This window comes from Lepidochelys kempii, chromosome 4 (genome assembly GCF_965140265.1).
Source record: "Lepidochelys kempii isolate rLepKem1 chromosome 4, rLepKem1.hap2, whole genome shotgun sequence".
Classification (NCBI taxonomy): Eukaryota; Metazoa; Chordata; order Testudines; family Cheloniidae; genus Lepidochelys; species Lepidochelys kempii.
In genome coordinates, this window is record NC_133259.1 from 17811896 (window position 1) to 17837791 (window position 25896).

Consider the following 25896-nt stretch of genomic DNA (forward strand, 5'->3'; position numbering starts at 1 on the left):
GTAGCAGAACAGTGGAATCTTCTGTAAGCAGTGTCTGCTAGAGCACTCATGCACCCCTCTTATGCCTCCCCTTAATGTTCAAGTACGTTCTGAAGGTGAGGCTATAAAAACGGAGAAGCAGCAGCAGCAGCAACTGCCACCTCAGTTCCTTATACCGCTACTGCAGAGCATAGATTAACTAAGAGTCCACAGGCAAGAAGAAGAAAAGAGGGGAGTGTGACTACGTAGAGTCCGCCTCAAAGAACTCCAGCTACAGGTAAGTAACCTTCATTTCTTCTTCTTCATAGATCCTTTGCATATATCCACTCTTGCAATAGTTAGTTCAGCAGCATAAGAAAAACAGATGGTGGGACACAGTGTCCTAATTAAATGAAGACTGGATAACTGCCCTACCAAACTGGGCATCAGACCTAACAGCTGTGTCTTCCACATGGCCACTTTACAAATCCCAATTTGAGGAACAGGTCTAAAACATGCTGTATAAGTAGCAACTGCTCTAGTAGCATGTGTTCCATGAAACATTTCTATAACTCTCTTCTATACACTGTCTGAACCATCTAGATCAGTGTTTCCCAAACTTGGGATGCCGCTTGTTCAGGGAAAGCCCTTGGCGGGCCGGGCCGGTTTGTTTACCTGCCATGTCTGCAGGTTCGGCCGATCACTGCTTCTACTGGCCGTGCTTTGCTGTGCCCGGCCAATGGGGGCTGCGGGAAGCGGCGCGCGTCGAGGGACATAGTGGCCGCCGCTTCCCGCAACCCCCATTGGCCAGGCACAGCAAAGCACGGCTAGTAGAAGCCGCGATCAGCCGAACCTGCAGATGCAGCAGGTAAACAAACAAGCCCGGCCCGCCAGGGGCTTTCCCTGAACAAGCCGTGTCCCAAGTTCAGGAAACACTGATCTAGATAATAGCTGAACAGCAACAGCGCTAACTCTGCAGTTACTCACATTAAAAACAAAAACAAAAAACCAGCTTATATGAAGTCCTGTAAAGAATGACTCTGTTCAGCTCTTCTTGAGCTTTCACAAGCTACCTATGGGAAAACAAAAAACCCTCATCTTCTCAAGAAAGCTGCTATGACAGAAAGACATTTTGTAAAAACTCTGAGTGCAGTAGAAAGACTGAAGGGCAGGGGCCTGTACTGGAAATGTTCTTGACCCAAGGAAAATCTACAAGTATTTTCTGTGAGTATAGAAATAAGCATCCTTGAGATTTGGTTGGCCAATGCTCTAGATAGGTGAGTGAGGGTCTAGACAGGTGATAATTGTCACAAGGGTCACCATCCTGAACTGGAACGGTTCAAATGTACTTGCTTAATTTTCACAGATCAAGGATTTGTCAGGAACCTCCATCCTTCTTTGTAACAAGGAAATAATGCTAATAGAAGACCTGATTACTAAGACTTTCTAGAACTTCCTCTATTGTTCTGTAAAGTAATAGAGAATGAATGCCTGCTCTTAAAACCCTCTCATCAGAAGACTCTCTGAAAATGGAGGAGAGTGGGGTTGTTATGGAGGAAGGGTCTGAAACTGTATGGTGTAACCCTCTTTTATTATATCCAACACCCATCTGTCCATAAAGATCTTCTGCCAATTGCTGTGACAGTGGACAGACTGCTTCCAAAGGGTAGACAAGTGTCCTGTATTAGTTTGTGGCTCTCACTCTCTATGTCAAACAAGAGGTTTAAATAGTAAGTAAGGAACAAGAGGCAGACTTGCTCTTGGGTCTCATTTTAGATTTGCCTGATTGTTTTCTATATTGAGGTTGCTGTGAAGGATGCTGCTGCGATCACCGTTATTGATACTGATATCTTCTTTGAGTGTAGTAAGATCATGATGAAAATGTCTTTGGTACCTAAACGCAGAAGTAGGAGTTCTCCTTCTAAAAGGCTGTCCAAGTCCCATCAATCTTGCTGTTGATCTCACCTCTTTCATTTTCTCTAAAACTTTGTTTCAGAATGGAAAAGTCTGTCTCTCTAAAATGAAAGACGCTCAGTTTCTGATTTCACTTCAAAGGGAAGAGAAAAAGAACGTAACCACATGCATCTTCAAGGAGTTATAGAAGAGAATACTAATCCTGAAGCAGTGTCCGAGACATCGAAGATGCTGGTATAAGAGCATGTTTAACCCCATTTTGTCCCTCTTTAATAAGGACATTAGCTAACTTCTGATGCTCTTCAGGAAAATTCTTTATAAAAAGTGAAATTTTATCCCCAAGATGAAATTGGTACCTAGCCATGACCACTTGACGGTTAGCAATCCTCATACTCAAGGAAGTAAAAACAAAACAAAACCTCAGCTTCCTGCTCAAGTAATCAATTTTTCCCCCTTCTCTGTCATTAGGAGCGTGTTAGATCATATTAAAGAAGTTCTGTATTAAAAACACAAATGAGTTTGATTCCCCATAGTTTAAATTCCAGGATATTATTAATTAAGAGGTCTCTTGGTTTTTGGTACTGTGTCTCTCCCTCTGTGTGTGCAACTTGCAAGCTGCTAATTGTGTTAGTACATCCTAAGACAGAGTCTTTTCTCAAAGCAATATTTTGTAACAACAGAAACAGCACACAGAGACTCCCCGCCCTTTTGTTGTATCTATCTCGCTTTGTTAACAATTGTGATTTAAGATAGAGATAGAGATAGAGGATGTATATGGATGGATGCTTGATGCGGATAACCGAATGATCAGGGAGGTGCCAGCCTAAGAATCCAGTGTCCGTCGGCCGAAGAAGGTGTCAAGTGGAAACAACCAGAGGACCCCTGGAGGGCAGACTGGAATCCACCAAACAGCCTCAAGGATGGGAGAACTGAAGAACAACACGGAGCCATCAGGAACGTGCCATCTGCTGATGGATTCAGCAACAGCACGATGAAGCAATTCCCATAGACTGGCATAGGAATAAATTCCTATAAAAATGGACTCTAGAAACTGAGAACTTTGGGGTCTGATTCTGCAAACCAACTTCCAGGAGCGTCAGATGTGCATCTGACAAGGCCCTGCTCCCTCCTTGTGTCCAGGCCACATGGGCAGTGGCTTGGCACGAGCAACTCTAAGACTGGTAATTATGATAACAACCTTGAAGAACCTGTGTGTTTGTGTATGAATGAATGTGTGAATAAATATGAAATTGAATGGAATGTTATAGCTACAACTAACTGCTTACTATGATTCTTTCTGTATTCACAATAAATGTGGCATTTTGCCTTTTCCCCTTTAATAAGATCCTGCTGGTTTTTATTTTATTGGTAAAACAAGTGGAGTGTAAATACCCAGATCTTGCAGAGGCATCTGCAGTAAAAACAACAAAGAAATTAGGAGGAGGGATCCACATGAAAACACAGGAAACCCTTATAAGGAATTTGATATAATTTGTCTGCTTTTTTTGAAATGATGGGTTATTATATACTGATTTCACTGGTTGCCAGAGACCTTCCAAGATTGGTAAGGATACTTTGTTGGTAGAAACAGTACCAAGAATATCAAAAGACTAGATGAGGTGCTTCTTCCAATGAAACAGATGGTAGATTTAAATTTTGTTACCATTCTGCTGACAAGCTCATGAAATTGAATAGTGTCTTCTAAGACAGATGAAGCTGATCCAATGCCCACCTTTTGTCCTCTGTAGGGGAGTCACCTTATAATTCCTGTTCATGCTGCTAAAGGTAAATCTCTTTTCTTTTCATAGAGTGTATCGTGGACAATGATAGGTGTGGGGGCTTGACAGACTGTGGGAGGAACAGCAGTCATGGGGTCAGGGGGAAGACACAACAGTAGACAGATTTAAGCTGTAGGCCAGCCTGGAGGTTTGCAGGCTCTTGAAGGCAAGGGAAAAACTAATAGAGTGATTAAAAAAAAAATGAAGTGACGTGGTCTGGTTGACCTACACGAACACATTTTGGCTGTGGCATTCTGGGTGGCGTGAAGAAGACTGATAATGGTTGTCAATGATTCCAGATACAGGACATCATGGAGTATAGATAGGTGTTTTATTCATCAAGACAGAGAAGATTCAGATTTTAGAGAGGTTGTAAATAAAAGGTGACAACATTTGGCAATAGCTTGTATTTCTACTGGGAGAAAGGATTCCAAAGACGACAGATTAAAAATATCTGAGAGAAAAAATGGATGATGATGTCACAAGAAAATGGTGAAATAAGGAAAAAAGAAGGGCTTAAGAAAAAATAGGGAGCTCAGTAGAGCCCTGCGCAGATATTAAACTTGTACCTGCACCCAATCCGCGATCTGAAAAAATGGTCCACAGATATCCATGGATTTGCAGGTCAGAGATCAGTTATGGCTGGATTGAATTTACACAGCAGTACGCCCTAGAATATGACAAGCTGAAAAGTCGGATACATGAGACCAATAAGTTTATGAGACAGAAGAAAAGGAATGTGTCTTCAGCACAGAAGTAACAAAATGTGGATGCACATGAGGTCATCAAAGGAAAAAGTGAGGGGAACATAGGCAGAACTCAGACTTCTACAGAGACAAAAGGAGAAGAGCCATATCAAAGATAAGGCTGAAAGAGCAGTCAGAAGAATTAACAGAGAACCACGAAAGGAGAGGCCCACGAAAACAAAGGAAAAGAGATGTCCAAGAGAAGGAAGTGATCAACACTAATAAAGGCCAAAGAGGATAAGGGTAAAATCAAGGACCAGACAGTTAGCCAGGGAGAACCATTTGAGATATTAGTAACAGAGGTTCTGGGGAGAGGAGAGGGCAGCATCCAAACTGAAATGGATTTTAAGAGCACATTCCTTTCAAAGAGATTGGAGTCAGTGACTAGTGTAAAGGAGACATGATTACAGGGAGAGATGAGGAAACAGAGACAAGAAGCAGAAGGAGCTAATGATGGATTTTGTTATTTTTCTCCTTCAAGTCTGCAAGGTCCCGGGCAGAGACACTGAAGACAGCTTGTTGTCTGTGTCTACACACAATTATTGTAGCTGGTTTTAAAAGAAAGTAACAGTTAATTTAATCAGCAATAGAATTTCTAGATAAAACAATGTACCATCATAGTACTCAAATCGAGTTATGGTACGGATCAGGAAGGAACTTTCTCCCCCACATGTTTACAACTAAGTGATTCATCATGTGTGTAAGATATTATTTACTTTTTAAAGTATCACCTACTGATGGATCACAGATTTATTAGTATTACAGTAGCACTTACAAGCTCCAACCAAGATCAAAGCTCCATTATGTTGGGTATTCTACACACATAGTCCATGCCCAAAAAGGGCTTATAACAAGATAAAAGATGGGCTGTGAAATGGAGGCAAAGAGAGAACTCGGCCAAGCTCACATAGCATGATCAGTGGCAGAGCTGGGAATAGAACCCGGGGAACTAGATTGGGACTCAGGAGACCTATCTACTTGATCATGCTACTTAATAGGTCAATTCAATATTACAAATCCTTTGTTCCTGAAAGAAGAGTGTGTTGTATGGCAGCAAACTGTGGTGCCAATGTGTAAACTGCCTAGAAAACTACATTAAAGATGTATTTTGACATTGGTTTGGTCATTCTAAACAGCATGTAACCAGTTTAATCACACTGTACAAATGAAAACCTTTAACAAGCCAATTTTAGGTTATTTTATTTTTTTGAGTTTGATAAACAACTTTTCTTTTCAGGCTTGCTTATTGAAATGTTTGATCTTCAATTTGCTGATGCTTCCAATCCTCCCTAATAGTATATACAAGCATATACCTGCAAAAAAACCCAAACAATTGCATTCCTAGATCTCTCTCTAGTGGATAGGTAGTACTATACTTCAGAAATACATGGTGCCCTCCAAAGTACCTGAAACAGTCCTCAAAAGAACTACTTATATTAAAGTAGTACAATAACTGAGTGACAAAAGACAAAAGGTTATAAAGAAAACCTCTCTGGGCTGGGGACTTGGGTTTTTCCAGTGTAATGTGGCATCACAACTGGCACTGGCAACTGAAAGAAGTGTCAACATCAAGTGAATCATTTCTGAGTCTGAATATAACCTGGGCTTTTGAACATGCAGACTCAAACTCTCATGTGAAAGCAAGATTTTCAAAATAGTTCTGGGACAATCTAGAAGCTAGTTTTGATCCCTACTTTAGAATGAAGAGTTAATAAGAGGGAACATAACCTCAGGCTGTTGTGCATCCTTAGAGATTTCCTAACATAACATTACTTTTAACATCAAAAAAGGAAAATGTTGGCAACACAAAATTTATAATTTCTGTTGTGTTTCCACTGTATATTCCCAATCCCTTCAATTCTAAAGGAAAACAATCTCCACCAAATTTAGATTGTAAGTACTCTTAGGACTTATCTACACAAGGAAATTAGTGTGGAGTGAGATAGGGTGTGAATTTATCTTTGCAGCGAGTTAGTGCAGAGTAGTTAGTGCACGAGCTACTTCACGCTCTCCTCCACTGTAGACAAGACCTTAGCCAGCACCAGAAAAGTCTCTCATCAGATCACCTGGCTTACCCTGTTAAACACTGGCAGCATCATGTAAAGTTTTTCTTCCTGTTCTTTCTGGGTCATGTGCCGAGGAGGATGACAAAGTTCTGTGAAGAGTCGGCGCAGGTGCATCAACCCTAGAGCATTATCCTGAGGGCTACACTCCTCCTGCCGTGGCCGGCCCATGATTCTCTTGACCATATTCATCTTTGCTGAATTCTGGAAATCTCTTTCTATCCTGTTTAGAAAGGAAAACGAACTACTTGAGTTAAACTCATACAATAATGACAAAAATATTTTTCACATTTAAAAAAATAAATAAAGCAAGTTCAAAAATGCACCCTCCCAACTTAATCATAAATACTGTAGCTAGATTTTTTTTAAAGGCCTATATAATTTCATGTACTATAGCAACTGGTATTGTGTGCGCCAAGATGGGGAAAACTAGATTTTATGTTTCAGGCTTCAAGTTGATAGCATTTCAGTACTGCTGTTTGTAAAATACAAGCTCTTTTGAAATGAAGATGTTACAACTTTAAAATGCTACTGAACAGTCCAATACTTTACTCCTACAAGTATACAGTATGCCAAGTGTCCATTTTAATTTGAGATTTTGTTCTAGAAAATAAATGTCCACACCACATTACTAATGTGAATTCATTCATTACTATATGAAAATAATTCTAATGGAATGTATTATTAGTATTTCACTTCCTAAAAGATAATGATAAAAGATTTCAGTCCAGAAAAAGAAAAAGCTGATATATTCTTCTGATAAACTGGACCTTAATATATTTTACATACTTAATGTACAGTCTAGTCAGACACTTTGAAAAATTGTACAGTTCTATTACATGTCAAGCCAGGCCTACTCAACATCCTGCCAAGCTGCAAGAGACCAAACATCAGGCATGGACCAAGACTGATGCTAGTAAATAATTTTGTACAATCACAGAATTCTAAACATGTAGAGCTGGAAGGGACCTGGAGAGGTTATCTAGTCCAACCCCCTGCGCTGAGGCAGGACCAAGAATACCCAGGGCATCCCTGGGAGTAGTTTATCTAACCGGTTTGTAAAAATGTCCAGTGATAGGGATTTCATAACCTCCCATGGAAGCCTATTCCAGTGCTTAATTATCCTTATAGTTAGAATATTTTTCCCAACATCTAACCTAAATCTCCCTGATTAAGCCAATTACTTCTTGTCCTACCTTCAGTGGATATGGAGAACGGAAACTATAATATGAAATGAAATAATTCAGTGGACATGGAGCACTATATTTACAAAAACAAGGAGTGAAATTTAAAAAGTCAGCCTTTTCTTTCAAATCTACAAGTCAGCAGTTGTCAGACCATGCTGGAGAGTCTCATTGACCCGTTGAACGTGAAAAGACGTGATATGACAAAACCACAGAAAAGTCTATAAATTAATTGAGTTTATTAAAGCTTAAATCAGAGTGATTCACACATAGTATTATTCAAATTGAAATAGTGTTAGTCAAAGCCCCAAAGCTATTCCCAAACTCCTGAATATGACTTAATTATGTTACTATCATTAGTACAGTAATGTGAAAACTCAAGAGACACCAAAATAGAGTAGTCTGCCACAAACTGAAAAGGGAAATTGGCCCAAATGTTCAAAGTTTAACAGAAAAATTCATTTATTTCATTTTAATAAAACCATAAAAAATTATTTGCTTTCAATTAAGTCAGAGAACACTTGGAACTCTGAACAAAGAAATAAATCAGTTTCAGGCTGTCAAGCCTGATGGATAACAGCAGAGGAAAATAGTGCTATGAGGAAGACAGATTTGGACACAACCTTGGGCCTTTTGCATATTGACTTAGTGGGTAGTAGTGCCTTTCACATCCTTTTTAAGCATACACCAAGAGAAAAGACATCTAGACTGCCTTGTTAAACCTAGACAAACAGTATGCTATGCAAAACAGGAAGACTTGCACCTTCCTATTTATTTCACCTGCTGATTAAAAAAAAAAAAAAATTTGGTAATCAGAAGTCTTGATTAAGATTAGATACTGGAGTGAAGAAATATAGACAGCTATCAGAGTATGGAGGTTTGGTTAAAATGGAAATCACTTTAATAAGACTCTTTGAAGAAAAAGTTGTTTTACTGTTTTCCTCTTTGTCTTGTAAAGTATTTGTGAACTGGAAAGTGTTCAAAGAGGGACCTATGAAGTTTGGCTATTGTTTCAATATGTTTGTATCTTCATTTGGTACTTTGAAAAATATTTAACAACATGCCTCAAACGTTTTCAAATAAAAACTTCTATCTTATCAATATAAGGAAGGCAATGTTCAAAGTTTAGTTTTGCTGATAAAATAACCATATTACTCTCTATTCACTCTAAAGTCACTCTTCTTCCTAGAATGTGTCAGAAAAGGTAGGAAAAGACATTTAGATAGGTTTTTTAAAAATTTTCTTTTACAATGGCCTATACCACAATCTCATAATTCACTTTAAAAAAACCAACACCCTAAACTTTACAAAAAACAGAGATATTGCTTGATAAACTAATTCAGAAAACCTTCCCCCTCCCCATCCTTAAAGCTAAAATATTTCAAAAGGCTCAACTGCCTTTATTGTTGGCAATATTAGCAATGCTATTTTTAAATTTCATCTGAACTCAATATCTTCCTATCTTGACCAACAAACTATAAATACATCAACCCATACTATTAAGAGCTTAGGGAAATATGGTTAGAAGGAAAAAAATAGAGCTACAAAACACAGACTCTACCAGAAACCAGTCAACACGTAGAGTGAGTTTTTGTTTTGTTTTTTTTTTAAATAGAATTACTAGTGATAATGTGCAACAGCTGCCAATATTGATACCACAGGCCACACAATTAACAGGAAATCAATTCTACTTTATAGGGAAATGTTTTCCATTCACTGAAAGAGGAAGGCTACAAATGACACTGATGAAGAATTTTGCCTAGGGGGACAAAAGAGGAAAAAAAGAAAAAGTGGTATAAAATCCTCCCGTGTCCTGAGCAATAAGACCATAAGCATATGTTATTAAACTTTTAATAACCTCATATAGGTAACAGGGGAACTGCCTCATTAAAAATACCTGGTAATATATTATACATTTTAATACTACCTTAGAGAATTAAAATTAAGATATATTTTCATCAATTATAGCATTAAGTTTTTGCCCTTCATTCAGCCCAAACAATAAAAAATAAACAAATAAACAAAGTGTAGCTATTGTTACTTCCATTTATAGTCTGTTTCACTTTCTTACTCTCATGTACTAACACCAAACTTCTATGCTGTAGGAGCCAATCCTATTGGCGTATCCTGAAATCAATATAAAGCCACTTTTGGTGAAGTGTTGAGCAATACACGGATGCTTTTTATCTTGGGTTTTACTACTGGTAGGTTAATATAATTGCCTTTTCAAAGCTACTTTAAAAAACCTCCTAAAACTAGGGCCTAATATTACCTGGCAGTGCCAAAACATTAGACACAACACCGAAAAGCAGTACCTATCATTGACTCCACCACATCAGTGAAGCTGTAAATCAGGAGAATTTTTTTAAAAATTAACCTTTTTAAACTGAATTTTACAAATTAATATGCTATATTTCTCCATGCTTGAAGTACATGCACAGCACACTTTACACCATGAAGACTGAAGAGCACATGTCTCATAAAATAAATATCACTCTAAAGATGACAATAAGCAATTACAGACTTTCAGCTGTGGCAGCCATTAAAATTCTATAGATAAAAATGTTATTGAAAAACAAGTTGATTTGTGTTCAGACATCAAATAAAACCTTCACTTTAAAAAGGGAAGCTATTAAATTTAGCTTTTAAAACAGAATTTCAACCTTTTTTTCATATTAGCAGCAGCATTCTTTCCATAATATCTGCTGGCACATTACTTACTAATTCTTGGGCATTGATTGTACACACAAACCTTAATTTTATTTTATTTATATTTTTAAGACGAAGAAAAAGACTTTTTCCTCCTGCATTCTGGCAGGGCTCCCATTTTTCAGACAGACAGACAATATCTTTTGCTTCTAGTCCGTAAAAGAAATCTACCAATTTCTATTCCAAACAGGAACTTGGAGTTAAAAATTGTAACAGTGCACACTTTTCTATAACAAATCTCTTGATATATAATAGAATATTTTAAAAGTTAGTGTCAGACATGTATAAATTTAATTACTTTTTTTTTTAATGCATTGGCGACTTCCATCCACCACTTCTATGTATTGATTTTGTATTCCTAAAAAGGGTGATAAATCTCCACCTCCCTGCCACTGTTCCCTCTAAGCTGTTCTAAGCTGCACACAGATCCTAAACACCACGCGCACAAAAAATGAAATACTACATTGGAGCCAGGCTGAAATATCATTTATGGGCGACTTTTGACATTCTTCGCCCGTCATCTATCAACACAGCCAGATTCTACTAGCTGGCAAGGGGGGGGGAAGGGAAAGGAGGTTAAATTTCCTAAGTATTTAAAAATGACATTTATAAAACAACATGGTGTAAAACTATTATCACCACAAATTGCAACTAAAGCTTTTTAAATGTATAAGCATTTTACTCGCTTGGGCGCATTTTCCTCATGGCGCACAAATTTGAACTCTGCTTAAAAAATTTGTACAGAAGAAATTTTTTGCACACGCAGCCTGCCAATAATTAGAGGGAACATTGCCCCCCGCTTCTTTTTTTTTGCACTTTTGTGATAACGATTAATTTTAAAAAGGTACTTGTGTTGAGCACAAAAATTCATATTTCTTGTATCAATGCTACACAGGTCCAAAGAAACTCCACTTAAATTTCTATCTTCAAATTTAAAGGCCTCAGTTTTCTTTCCAAGCAAATTTCACTTTAGATGATAAAAAAACCACACTTTTTTTATTTGGCCGAGTCGGACTATTTAAAAATGTTAATATTTATAAAAACACTACTAGTAGTTGGCAAGAATTATGAAATATTTGTTATTAAAGAAAAAATCTGGAATTATATATAGTTTTACACTTTAAGTATATACATTTAGCTCTTACCTTTTTCTTTGGTCTAAACATAATCACCAGGCTTTCTGGAAGCCCTTCAGTTTTTCAAAAGGCTGTAACTGCTTTTTACAATACCATTCATTGTTCTTAGTGAATCTGATATAGAAATCTCAGTGTTGGCACACCTTGAAATGATAAAACAGTAATACTTCTCATTTAAACAGGGCTCATCATCCATGTAGCTCAAAGTGCTTTTACAACTGAGGGCATATTTTCATAATCTTTCATTTGGCAAAACATGTTGGTTGCAAATTTTTAAGAGCCTGGGTCTAGCTTCCAAAATTGAACCATGTGGATGTTCAATTATGTACACAAGCAACCAAACTCATGTCCAAAAAAGTCAATTGATCAAACTGAGTAGATATCTAATCTGCACAGACTAAGAGTTGCACAGCATAAATTATAAAGCAGGGATTTTTTTATGTTAGCATTTTACTCCTGAATATTTTCACTTATCTATTTACGAATGGAGACAAGGACAAAGGCCTTGAACTTGATTCAGTATTCTAAGGGAAGCCAATGTTGGGAGCAGAGGAGAGGTTTAATGTGTTTGTGATAAAGGCCCTGTGTTGCGGAAGAAACATGCTGCAGACTTCTGTATCAACTGGATTTTCCTGCTGCCTCGCCAGTCTCAGAACTTTACTACTCAGCAAAATTAATTGCTCCTGAGCAAGATTTAGAAATCATCTGCTACAAACTAAGGAAACCAACTTTTATTTAGCCTAATTTCTCATCATGAGAGGTACTGATTTAGCTCAAATTACCAGAGTTCATCTCCGGGGCAGGGTCAACATGCTAAGGAATGATACCTCCACTGTGTGAATTTCATGCCACAGTACAGTTTTGATTGATCAGTTGGAATCCAACATTATGAACACTGAAACCTAACTGACCAATGAAAAAACAATACTGTAAAAATACCTAAGAATGACAGACACTCACAGATTTAGGGGACTAGAACAAGCAGGTAGCTGAGACAGCAGTAGCAGCAGGGAAAGAGATTCAAAAAGGATCCCACAAATGTCTCGTCTACCTTGTGAAGGGGCCATGTGCCTACCTTGGCTCCAACAGAGCTCAATTTAGCATCCAGACTCAGTCTAAAAGATAGGTTTCAGAGTAACAGCCGTGTTAGTCTGTATTCGCAAAAAGAAAAGGAGTACTTGTGGCACCTTAGAGACTAACCAATTTATTTGAGCATGAGCTTTCGTGAGCATCGGCATGCATCCGATGAAGTGAGCTGTAGCTCACGAAAGCTCATGCTCAAATAAATTGGTTAGTCTCTAAGGTGCCACAAGTACTCCTTTTCTTTTAGTCTAAAAGATACCATCAGAGATGCTTAGTTTTGCAGTTCTCAAACTGTGGATTTGTTTCTCCAGAGATAAACATGCTTGTTAACAGCAAAAATGTTTTTGAATAAATAAATAAATATATAGAGGTGAGAAATAACAGACCTCAACCCTACTGTCGCTGTGTAAATTTGTGTACACAGAGTCAATCCCTTATCTCTCTAAAAGTGCAAAGTTTCAAAAAGTTCAATGCATAGAAGATTGTTGGGGGTGGAATAGATCTGGCCAAGGAGAAGAAGTCTAGAGATAAATGGGAAAAGGGAGGGACAGGCAGGAGAAACCAAAGTGAAACTGCTTGGGCAGCATATTCCAGAAGTCTAGAGGTCTTTCTGAGTGTAGCCTTCATTGATTTGAGATCTACCATACCATTCTCTCATGAGAAGGGAAACCTATAATGCCAACAGGCTGTTAAAGAGACCCAGGTTGAGAATATTGTAACGAAGTTCCTCTACTTGTGGGTAGGACAGGCATGCATGCAAAATGCAAACAGAGCAACAAAGAAATGCAAGGCCTGGTTGCCTGAATGAAACATCATGAGAAATGTTCCGTCTCGGGAGGAAGCTGTGTTGAAGATGATGACAGGAACTTGTCTGAACATGCAGGATCTTCAGATTGGTAAACTTTTTTATTTCATACTTCTTTCTTAAGGACTGCCTGTCTTCCTTCTGGACTATTCCTGAATTCTCATGTTTGAGCAAAAAATATAGTTGTTATTCTATGGTACTAGCATTTTAGATGCAGTTATGATAAAACATAAAATAGCTGAAACAGGCAGATCTTCCTTTTACAAATTTCATCTTTAAAGTAGTACTGAGTGTCAGTGAATGCAATGAGTAACACTAAATGAGCCATATGGTTAGAATAATTAAATAACTGCATTGACTTATTTTGTTTATGAAAATCCATCCTCAACATACAGGATTCTGAAGACTATCCACCTTCAAGATCATCATTATTTTCTATAGTTTCAGAGTTATCTGCCAATGATAGTGTTTCAATCACATCATGTATGTCACAACCACACTATATCACCTGTAGCAAAAAGAAAAAAAAAATCTCCATCATCCAGAAACCACCATAGATAAATTTGTGATAAGAATCAGCAGGTTACAAAAAGAGGTAATTGATGAAGAAATTGCCCTGTTTGTTTATGCAACAAACTATCAGTATGACTGAGAACCCACACTTCATTAACATGGTTCAGTCATTAAGACCACCCAAGAGAGCAGATGTCGCAGGCAAATTGCTGGATGAAGTGTTCGAAAGAAAAAACTGAGCAGCGTGCAAAAGGTCTAGAGGTTGAAATGGTTAACCTGAGTCTTGATGGGTGGAGCAATGTCCACAATAATCCTTTTGTATGTGCTTGTGTGACAACAGAAGAAAGGAAGACATTCCCTTACAGAAACAATTGATACATCTGGAAATGCACACACAGCAGAATACTTACAAGAAGTAGCAGTAAACAAGAAGTAGCAGTAAAAGCTATAACAAACTGTGGAAAAAAATTCAAACGTCTAGTAAGCACCTTAGTCACAGACAATGCTGCAAATGTATCCAAGATGAGAAGAAATTATTTAGAAGAGAGTCCCAAGCTAATAACATTTGGTTGCAGGGCTCATTTGATGCACCTCCTAGCCAAAGACTTCAGTGTTCCAGAAATAAAGGCTAATGTTGAAATTGCAACATACTTCCCTAACAACCACTTTGCAGCAGCTGCTCTGAAAAAAAGTGGGAGGAACCAAGCTAACTCTCCCACAAAACGTGCTATGGAACTCAGTAGTGAACTGTTTTGAACACTATATCAAGAACTGGCCTAATTTGATGACAGTTTGTGAACAAAATTGTGAAAAAACAGATGACACTGTCACAGCCAAAGTTCTCATCATTAGGCTTAAGAGAAACATTGAACACATGCTGAGTACCCCGAAGCCTATTTCTGTAACCCTGAACAAAATGCAAGGAAATAGCTGTTTTATTGCTGACGCTGTTGAAATTTGGAAGGAACTGAGCGAGATCTTAAAAAGAGAAATATGCACTGACAGAGTTACATTACAAGCATTAAAAAAATGATACGACAAGCACTATCTCCAGCTCATTTTCTTGCCGATATTCTCAATACTCGGTGCCAGGGTCAAACCCTAACTGCTGAAGAAGAGCTGGCTATGACATGGACATCCAGCAATCATCCCTCCATAATGCCACTATAACGAACTTCAGAGCTAAGGGTGAACCAGTCAAGAAATATATGTTTGCTGATGATGTTTTAAAGAAAGTCACTTAAGCACTTGGATTCAGAGGCTGTTGAAGTGATAATCTCACTTTTAACAACAGTAGCTTCTTCTGCCGGTGTAGAAAGAATATTTTCTTCCTTTGGACTAATTCATTCCAAATTGAGAAATCGTTTGGGACCTGAAAAAGCAAGAAAGCGAACAAACAGGAAAATGAAGGCAAAGACGACTGATTTAGCTGCAGAAGCCAATATTTTAAGTTTCTCATCTTGACCTGGCTGACAGAGTCAATTTAATTTTTGTTGTTTTTTTTTTAAATTTCATTTAACTCTTTTAGTTGAAAACAATGACAAAAACAAACCTCATTTTAAAAAAAGTGAATGTTTAACTAAATTCAAAAATTCATATGCTTGTTTTGTTAAAATATTATATGTTTGCTGCTGAAGAAAAAAATCCAGAATACATAACGTTGTTTTAGTTAAATAAAACAATTTAAATATCTGTCTGTTGATGTTTTCCTCCTAATATAGCATGGCAAGAAAATCCTCCAAATATTAACGATTAACCTGTTGAATTGGAGATAGTTCACTTCCCAATGACTTAATAAATATCTGCTTCAATTACCTTTGGTATTTGAAATATCTAAACAATCGTTCATTTTCTGATACAGCTGTAAAACTAATCTGAAAAGTTTTCAAAACAAATCACTTAAAAATGTATAGTGTGTACCTTCTAAAAATGAAACTTACATCTATCTCTGAGTTGTGAAGAATATGTATTAAGGTTATAATAACCATCAAGAATACACGGTTATGTACAAATCCATGATTAAACTGAGTCTTCCTGACTAGTGATTTAAATCACTCAAAATTTAAAAAAAAAAAAAACAACTCAAAATAGTTAAGTCCAAAGTTGAGTGAAGAGTTATAAAGGGATCTCATTAAACTGAGTGACCACGAAACAAAGTGGCAGATGAATTTCAATGTTGGTAAATGCAAAGAAATGCACATTGGAAAACATAATCCCAACTATCCATACAAAAAAGTGCAGCCTAAATTAGCTTTTACCACTTAAAGAGATCTTGGAATCACTGTGGATATAAAGAACAAGAGTACTTGTGGCACCTTAGAGACTAACAAATTTATTAGACCATAAGCTTTCCTGGGCTACAGCGCACTTCATCGGATACATAGAATGGAACAGTAAGAGATCTATCTATCTATATCTCTCTGTGTGTATATACACACACACACACACACACTGGAAGTTACCATACAAACTGCGAGAGGCTAATTAGTTAAGATGAGCTAAGATGAGACGTTTCCAAGCGGGCTCTTTCCCTGTTATATATTTTAGACGTTTGGTGGTGGCAGCAATAAAGTCCAAGGGCAAAAGGTAAAATAGTTTGTACCTTGGGGAAGTTTTAACCTAAGATGGTAAAAATAAGCTTAGGGGGGTTTTCATGCAGGTCCCCACATCTGTATCCTAGAGTTCAGAGTGGGGAAGGAACCTTGACAACTATTAACCAAGATGGTCAGGGATGCAACCCCACATTCTGGGTACCCCTAAACCTCAGACTGCCAGCAGCTGGGACTAGATGACCTGGGACTAGATCACTTAATAATTACCTTGTTCTGTTCATGCTCTCTGAAACATCTGGCACCCTCCACTGTCAGAAGACAGGATACTTAGTGAGACAGACTAATTTGACCCAGTATTGCCATTCTTATGTTTTTATGGACTACATGAATTCATTTTGTTTTTCCACATTTCTTCCTTCATATTTACTTACACTTACTTACAAAATAAATTATGTATTCACCTTTCCTCTCCTACCACTGCATCCCTTTCCAACACAAAAGGATAATTTTACGTTTGTAAAAACTCGACGAGACTCTTAGTCCAGTGGTTCTCAACCCATGGCCCAACCAGCACACAACCGCGGCCCATGTCACATCCTCAGGGCCATACAGGTTGTGTGTGTGTGTGTATAGTGTGGATGTAGCCCACAGAACACTGCTATGCAGCCCAGAACAGTAAATAGACTGAGAACCACAAGATTAGTCATTCATTTAAAAATGGCTTTTACCCAAGGTCAGGAAAGCATCATAAACTGTTTCCTCACTATTGAGGCCAAACAGCTTTTGTAATAAATCAGGTCCAGAAAAGAATAATCAAATTATGACAGGAAGAGTGAAAGATGTGGGAAGCTTCATTTATGACTCCTAAGTAAGGCCATATATACTGACCATCTACACACGGTTCAAGGAAAGTAACATGGTCCAACAATAAACCTACCTCAAATCTGCACAGCTGGAAAGTTTTAGACAGCTCCACGTGTGACGTTTCATGCCAGTTATTTAATGAGCTATTTTACACATCATAAATTTAACCTACAAAAACTTGCGTGTGGATTTAGCAGTCGTGAAAGGCATCAGCTTCACAGCACTGGTAAATATAGCCTTCTGTTCATCTACAGGGCTGCACCTGGTCAAGATTCCCAGAAACACGTCAATTACCTCACCCCTGATGTTTGGCTGGGATACTTCAGACTCTATGACTCAAGCTGTTATTTCTAGTGAGTCTGCCAATAAGCAAAAAAACTAATTCTGTTGTACCAAAAAGTTGGTGCATAATTTCTGTCAAACAAATCTTTCTGGGGAAAGTACAAGAACACTGAATTCTCAGAGACGAAGAAAAATAAAATTAAATTTATCAGGCTACAGATATCATGCAATATTCTAAATTTTACATTTTAATCATTGAGTAAACACCATACGGAGTTCGAGTTCATCATATAGGTAAGGATACTCCCCCACAGACAAGAGGCCCAGAGAGACAAATAATGAAGATAAAAATAGACACTGTTTTTGCTGTCCAAGTTTTTCTTGGAATCACCTTTTCTGTCATTATAAAACAATTAAACCAGAAAAAATTAGAAGTATTGATTTAAAGAGCAAAATCTTTGATTTCCATTGCACCCAGTTTAGAACTATAATTAGCATAATGTCAAACCATGTTACATCTATTAAAGTAAGTTTACCAAATTAGTATTCATCTGCAACATCCATTTACTGACTACTATTGGGTTAATGGTCAGCATTCACAAGAAATCAGATGGTAAGACACTGTACAACAACTCCAAATTACCAGAAGAGTATTAAAATCCATCATTCAGACACACATTATAGCAAAGCAGAGGGACTGAAAAAAATGTCTGGTTTTAAATATATGCTCAAAGGCCTTGTTAGGAACATAATGCATTTGCACCTGAGCAAATTCTCTTTAAATAGAAAACTAAACTCATGTCATTATTGCTTATACACTAATATACTAAAGTGAACGTTATGCTTTAAAAAGCATGTGAAAACATAAATTTAACCTGTTAAATTAACAATTTATTCTAGTTATTGTTTTCATTACAAAGAAATCCAAATTATTTATGAAAAGGACAAAGGCCTGAAAATACCGACTTATTTTTGTTCATTTATGGAAGTGAACAGGTCACAAGACATAATAGTGCAAGTGTTCTTCTGGATCTCAGTAAGTATTCAGTTTACTATGACCTCAAAACATTTCTTACACAAGCAGTGGAAGCTTTCACAATTACAAAAGTAGGATAGAAATATTTCCGTCTAACTTAGTAAACATTTGGCATTTGTTTTTGCATTCATAGAAAGCAAGCTTGAATCAGCTAATTTGCATTAAACAGGACAAACAGAAGGCTATCTTAGATTACAGTTTATTTTGCCAACCCAAACAGCATTGCACTGACTCTAAATCATTGGTACTCAACATGGGAAGAGCTGCTAACAATTCCTGGAAGACATTTTTCACTAGAAAAACCAAAGCAGGATAGGAAAACTCACTAGGACCAAAATGGATAAATAGTTTGGTTACCATACTGATAATGATAAAGCAGTAGAAAATAAAGCTTTCACAGGGAGTTTTTACATCAGTAGTAATCACAGAAATAACAGGACTTAACCAGAAATTATTCTGCTAGCATGAAAAAACAAGACTTCTACTAAAGACTGGAATTTATGCTGTCGTCTACAAAAGTAAGCAATCAGAGGAAAAATATGTGAACTCTGAAGATGAGATAACATAACTCTTCACCGGTGTTGAGATAAAATTAACTGTGGTTTGCATCAAACTGTATGTACAATATCCAAAATATATTTTCTTTTCAGCTATTTTCAGTATGTCTGCTGAAAAAAGCAAGCAGATCTTTAAACTGAGCACAGGATTACAGAACTCCATTTTCCTCCTTTTCTCCAACACAAACACTTTTCTTCAAAACCATTTTCTCCTATATATCTGAGCTTTTCCTAGGATAGCAACAGCAGTTTAAATACCCGCACGCCCCCACCAAGAAGTGCACACTCCTCAGTTTCAAATCATGTCTGCCACTGGTCAAAATTTATGTAGTAATATCCGAGGGAAAAGTCATACTAACTGCAATGAAAAGAACAAAAGATAAAAATTCTACTGCCATGTCTGGCCACAGTAATAAATTTCCACTTGCTACTACAATTCTGTAGCTTTTTCTATCAGAAAGAACAACGGGGATGAAAAATCCAAGATAAAAATGAAATTAAATCCCTGGGCATAAAGGAATTTTTAGATAGTGCCAAGCCACAACAAGACAACCGAGCCAACATGGTGAACCATGGTGGCTGGCTCAGAGGCTAAGCCCTTTTTAAGATGTTGCAAATTCAGATTTCCCCTAAATTTAATGAAAGATAATAATGCAGAGCAACTTAAACATGGAAAAGTAGCTGAACTAACATTATAAAATACTAATCGTTTTCAGTCATCAGCTTGTTTAGCTATGCCAACTTTCCAAGGCATATATACAACAAAAAGAAAAAATTGCCTAATATCACCACACCTCAGGGGCCCCGTAGCATTTTGAAGCATCTCTAAGTAGCTTAAAGAACCTTATCAATATATGCCATGGTATTTAATAGTGTGTCTTTAAACATCTTTTCTAGACAGGCTGGAGCCCAGAATGTTTAAAATAATCCACAGCCCATTAAACTTCTAGGGAATGAATAAATTGCTCACGGGGTTTATTCCTTCTTGCTTCAAATTCCTAAAATACCACTATTGCAAGCCATCATGGTTCACCATCTTGGCTCAGGTGCATTGGCTTGGCACAATCTACAAATGGGTAAATTAAATTAAAAATTAAATTAAATTGTAAATTTAAAAAAAAAAAATCACACAATAGAGGATTGCCCAAAGATTTAAATATATCTACCTCGAACCCAATGTGACAAACAGCAGCAGCCTGGAAAAGTTTAAGGGAACCCTGCCTATCATGTGACTAGGTCGATTATATAAGGAAAAGGAAGCTAGGTGCACAGGGGAAGGGAATGTTCTCTTCACCACCCTGGCTGGTAGAAGCAAAGGGAAGAGGGGAAGCCTCTGGGGCCTATAGCCAACATTCCTGGACTTTATATTGTGTTTTTATATCTTTTGCTTTCAAATAATAAATTGTGCCCTGAGGCAAGGGTCTTTAAAGGACTTGGGTGTCCCTACCTGAGCTGTAAAACAGCCCACCAGCATATACTCAACCCACTTCCTAACAGCCTTAGGAAAGAGAAAAAAAGTTAATGGGTGTTGAGCAATGCAACAAGAACCTTTTCCCTCTACAGAGCAGAAGGATTATTACTAATCCAGCCCAGGGTTCCAGCGACCAGAAATTGTCACCATCAGACAGCTGTCTGGTGTCCTACTTACTTGTATTACTGTAGTGTTGAGGAGGACAGGCACAGACTAGAATCACATTGTGCGAGTCACTACACAAACAGAGTAAAAAGCCCCTGCTCCAAGGAGCGTACAATCAAAGCACAGAAGACCAGAGACAACAGGTGGATACCAACAGATGGGGATGCACAGGACACATTGAGACAACATTGGTCAGTATGAGAAGCAGGGGTGTTGGAAGACCAGCTGCTCCAGAAGTTTTTTTGCAGGCATCACAGAAAAGGAGAGTTCTAAGGAGCCTGAAGGAGTGCAATGACATAGTTTACTGACGGGCAGCATGGAAGAAAGCATGAAGGGACTTGTTTAACAAGTGGGTGAGGGAAGCTAGCATCATTGGCCAATTGGAGACAGGTGTCGACACTTCAATAGCATGAGAGATTGGCCTAGTGAAATGAACTGGTGGTTTCAGTCCTCTTCATAACAGGCAGGATCCACATCACAAAAATTACCACTACTACAAGCATTAATTGATATTCTTATTGGCAATCTCAGAGACACCAAGAACTGAACATCTCTGTATCACCATGCCCCACCTAGATTAGGATTAAAGAACATTTTCACAGAGCACTGCTGGAAATCTTGTGTTCGTGCAACTAATCTGCTGTTCTAAGGAAAAAAATAATAATTTGTACCACTTAGCTTTCTAACAGTTTTCAAGTGTTTTACAGATAAAGAATTTTAGCCTTAGACATACTTCTGTGAGGTAGGTGCTATGATCTCCAATACCAAATGGATGAACTACCATACCGAGAGATTACGTTTTTTGTATATTACACAGAATGTTTGGACCAAAACTGAAACTAGACCACAGGTCTTCTGATTCAGAATTCTGGACCTTAGCCACAAGATTTCAGTCCGTAAGACTGTCAGTTTCAGAGACAAACGAGAACATTTTTGATAAAGTAGATGTACAGCTTTTATATTGATATTGATTGCCTATAGAAAAGTATTCCTTAATGCAGAGTACAATGGCCATTGAGAGCAACTTGACACTCCATCCCTTAATCATTGATTCCTTCTTAATGCAAAATATTCAAAACACATTAAAATTGAAGATTTTCATACTGAACATAGCATTGCCTTCCCCCAAACATCATATGGTTAATCAGGAAACCATTTAACTCACTTTTTATTTTTAATAATTTAGTTTGTTACATGGGCTATTTACCACAGCTACCAATTTTTACAACTGGGTTAGTTGTCTAATTGCCCATTTTTTTCTCCTGCTTAATAATGAAGTGAAGTCAAAATGGAAATTATGTTCCATAGCAGAGGATTGTGATATCCAACAAAAGTTTATGGGGCTCACTGCAGGATGTAACAGAAGAAATTTGTGAAGGAGATCAAAGAAAACTGATTCAAAGAAAACTGAAGTCTGTCGCATCAAGAAGCAGGCACCGGAAAGGACTATTCAAAAATACATATCTATACGTAAGTGTTCACTTTTCAGCTGTGCTTCTCTTTAAGGTACTGAGGCACATTTTAGTTCCCAAGTTACAGTTATTAGGAAACTGAATTGTTCTTGCTGTAGTTTAGAGCTAATCCATGTGAAAAACTGAAGTTATTAATTCCCTTGGATTGTGACCATCAGTGCAAAAATCTAGTTTACTTATAAAGTCCCCCCATGTTTCTAAAAACATGCATAAAAAGATAAGCGGTAATATATTTCATCTCAATTTGTTGTTCTGCATTTCTGCATAATAGTCAAGACAGCTCCAAAACATGTACCTAACCACCAGAAAATAATATATGTTTATGAAAGCCATTCATGTACTAAATATTAAATGTCAAGTTCCAGGAAAATACCATGCAAAGAAAAACAGAATAATCTATATTTATTTATGTCTTATCCTACCTAGGATTTTTCAAATTCTCTGCAAGCATCTTACATTTCAAATCCTCTCTTTATAAGACATTAATAACAGTAGACTATTTCCTCTGCAAAAGCATTACATAGATATTCTGTGCCTACAAGCCACTGCCAGCCCATCATTAAGTAAACATCCTTCTGGCAAGTCAGGCGAATTCAGAGCTTTGCACTGTGATCCCCAGGAGCCTGTTGTACCAGCACACAGGCTGGTTTGATTGGAGAGGCATAGCAGATCTATCCATCACTAGTGCAGGATTCATTAGCCACTTGACAAGAAAGGAGGAGGAACCATCTGTGCTACAAGCAAGGGGTTTCTTTTTCTGCTTTCATAACATCCAAGCCATACTGATTGGTAGTGGTTTGTTTAAAAATAATAATAATAATAAAATAATAATAATAAAAAAATGGAAGCAGGAGTAGGACGACAGAAAAATTAAGAAACTATAATAGTACAGAAAGACATTACAACTATTAACTGCAATTAAGATTTACAAGGTATGGCGTACAAATAAAGTTTAAGACCTTTCCCCAACCCCCTAAAAACCAGAAATCCTTTCAAAGGAGAAGTTGGATTTTTTTTTTTTTTTTTTTTTTTAGAAAATTACTCTGAGAAGTACACAAAAAGGCAACCAATCCGTGTAGGTGTTCCAAATTCAGTTTTTGATGTAGCCAAGGAAAGGGTTTATTCATCTTAAATTTGCACTATCAATTTAATGTACAAAATAGCTGGCTAAGGTCAACTTGTGTACACACTGCAAGAGAAGACCTCAAGTAAGTGTTTAGATTTCCCCAAAAGGTTACTTCTCAATAATCGTATTTACTGAAGTGTATTGCTTCCACAATGCCAATTTCTCCTATCCTATTTCTCTTGTTAGTATTTGTTCAAGGGATAGAAAAGAAATTAAGAGGACTTGGGGCTGAGATTGCCTTTATAAACTTGGACACAAACTTTCCATTCCATGAAAAGGTGTTCAAACTACCCCAATGGCCACTGCTTTTCAGGTGGTCTTAACCAGCAGGCACCATGGTTAAAATCCTGGCTCTACTGAAGTCAATGGCAGACTTCCATTGACTTCAGCAGGCCTTGAATCCAACTTATGGGCACATTCATACTCAAAGTGAAGATCTGCATAAGAAATTCTCACACACACACACACACAAACTCACTCCACAGGATTTTGCTAGAAAAAAGATTTACTATTATGAATTTCCAGGTTAGCAAAGCCTTTTCCTGAAAATATAACCCTAAACTATTCCGCTTCTCACTTGTACAACAGTGTACAATATTTTAAAAATAATGGTGTATCACATATGTTAATTACACTGCAAATGTAGAAATGCATCCCAGAATCACTACATTATGGAGCTTGCTACTGCATTAATACTTGAAAAAATGATTTCCGAGTGTTTAAAAAAAAAAAAAAAAAAAAACATCCAGCAGCGAGTCCAGCCACATTTGGATGCAAAGGCCCTCAGGACAGCACCTGGGAAATGGATTTCTCTCAAGTAAGAAAATACTTCATTAGCTATTTAATTAATTGGTTTTATTCTTGTGTCTTATATTATGTTCCCCTCAGATTTTGCAATTAAGCATTCTTGTGAGAACGCACTTTTGAAAAAGCATTTTTATTATTTATAATTTAACCTTTGCTCATTAAAATATGGTATGTGTGATGAAACAAAGGAGCAAGTTAAAAAAAAAACCAAAAAGTTGCTAGACCAGAACAGTGAAATCTGAACATGAATAAATGATTTTACCTTTAAATGTCCCACACTAGGTCTCTAGAGTGGTGTTAATGCAGCAACCAAGTTTGAGACAAGATTATTCTTAAACCCATCTCTCTACACTCCCTTCTCCAGTTTTCTTTCCAGAAAGTTTTATGTGATTTGTAGGTACTTTCTACATAATATAACTATCCTGAGATAGAGAAACTATGGGAAGGAAGGTCCAGAGACTTTTGTTTACTATATCCTGTGAAACCAGTGTAACAAAGCTGAAGTGGTACGGCCATGTAACATCCTCCAAGGGACGAGAAGAAGAAGAGGTAGACAGAAGAAGAGATGGATTGACAACATAAAAGAGTAACAGGAATGGACTTCGTGGAGACTCAAGCACGGATACACAATCATCAGGGGTGGAGACAATTGGTGGATTGCTCATCAATGATGGTGCCCCAACGACCAATGCGGTTATAGGAGTGGTGATGACGACTCTTATTTTTAGCACAAAATTATTTTATTTCCTCACCTCTATGCTCTGTTTAGCTCTATTAATCCCTCACAACCCATACTCAACACCATTCTCAACTCCCCACCCATATGCCCAGACCAAAACTGGCCACTTCATTGATTCTGTTGATCATTTCCCCTTCAGGAACGCTTAGCCCCATTGCTATCCTATCCCAAAGAGTAATTCCTTTTAAAAATAATTATTTAATACTGCGGGTTATTAGACAGGATAAAGAAGGATGAAAGGGGTCAGAAACTAAGGCAGGTATATCCGTGATAAGTACATTGATGAGGAGTTCTGAGGGCAGTAGAAACTTGGAGGAGAAGGATATATAGTATCTAAGGTAAAGAGATTTGCATAATCATTTACGGTTACTTAAAAATAACCCTGCATATATTATACAAATACCTGCAATCTGACTGGATAATAATGGCCTTCAGCCAAAGTACATGGATTTACATTTTGTATGGTTGAGAAATAACTGTACAGTCATAACGCAAAGTTGTCTCTCATAACCAGAGTTCAAGGAATTGCATAATTCACACGTAACTGCACAACTGTGGGTCATAAATTGTAGAAAAGAATAACTGAACTCTGCTTTGCTGGGACAACTCAATTTCAGTGTAGGGTCCACACTCCTATCTCACAGCATTCTAAGCTTTCATTTTTAAAGGAAATGTTAACACAATGCATTTGATTTAAAACAATTTAGAAAGTGTACTGGTGGTTACAAGATGGAATCTGTTGATAGCAACCTCTATCATAGGACACAGGTATTAAATTTTTATAATCCTGATCCATGCCAGGTGACCTGGGAAAAGGAAATGAAGAGCAGCTTCTTACCAACATTCCTGTGTGTCATATATGTATTCCGTGGATGACTTCTAAAACCATACTCTATTAGTACGGAGATGCAAATATAAGTTTAATAAAATTCAATT

General features: G+C 37.4%; 1 protein-coding gene across 8 annotated transcripts in view; it reads right to left on the reverse strand.

Moving 5' to 3' along the window:
- The window catches only part of WDFY3 (WD repeat and FYVE domain containing 3), a 262278-nt gene that overhangs the window by 194401 nt on the left and 41981 nt on the right, over window positions 1-25896 (reverse strand). For 7 of the 8 annotated variants that reach the window (XM_073340560.1, XM_073340559.1, XM_073340566.1 and 4 more), the window contains exon 3: window positions 6472-6682. In XM_073340560.1, coding sequence (XP_073196661.1) covers window positions 6472-6651 — 180 coding nt within the window. In that variant the 5' untranslated portion in view covers window positions 6652-6682. Of the gene's footprint in view, window positions 1-6471; window positions 6683-11497; window positions 11632-25896 lie in introns of all 8 variants that reach the window. The other variant, XM_073340562.1, reaches the window with a different exon arrangement.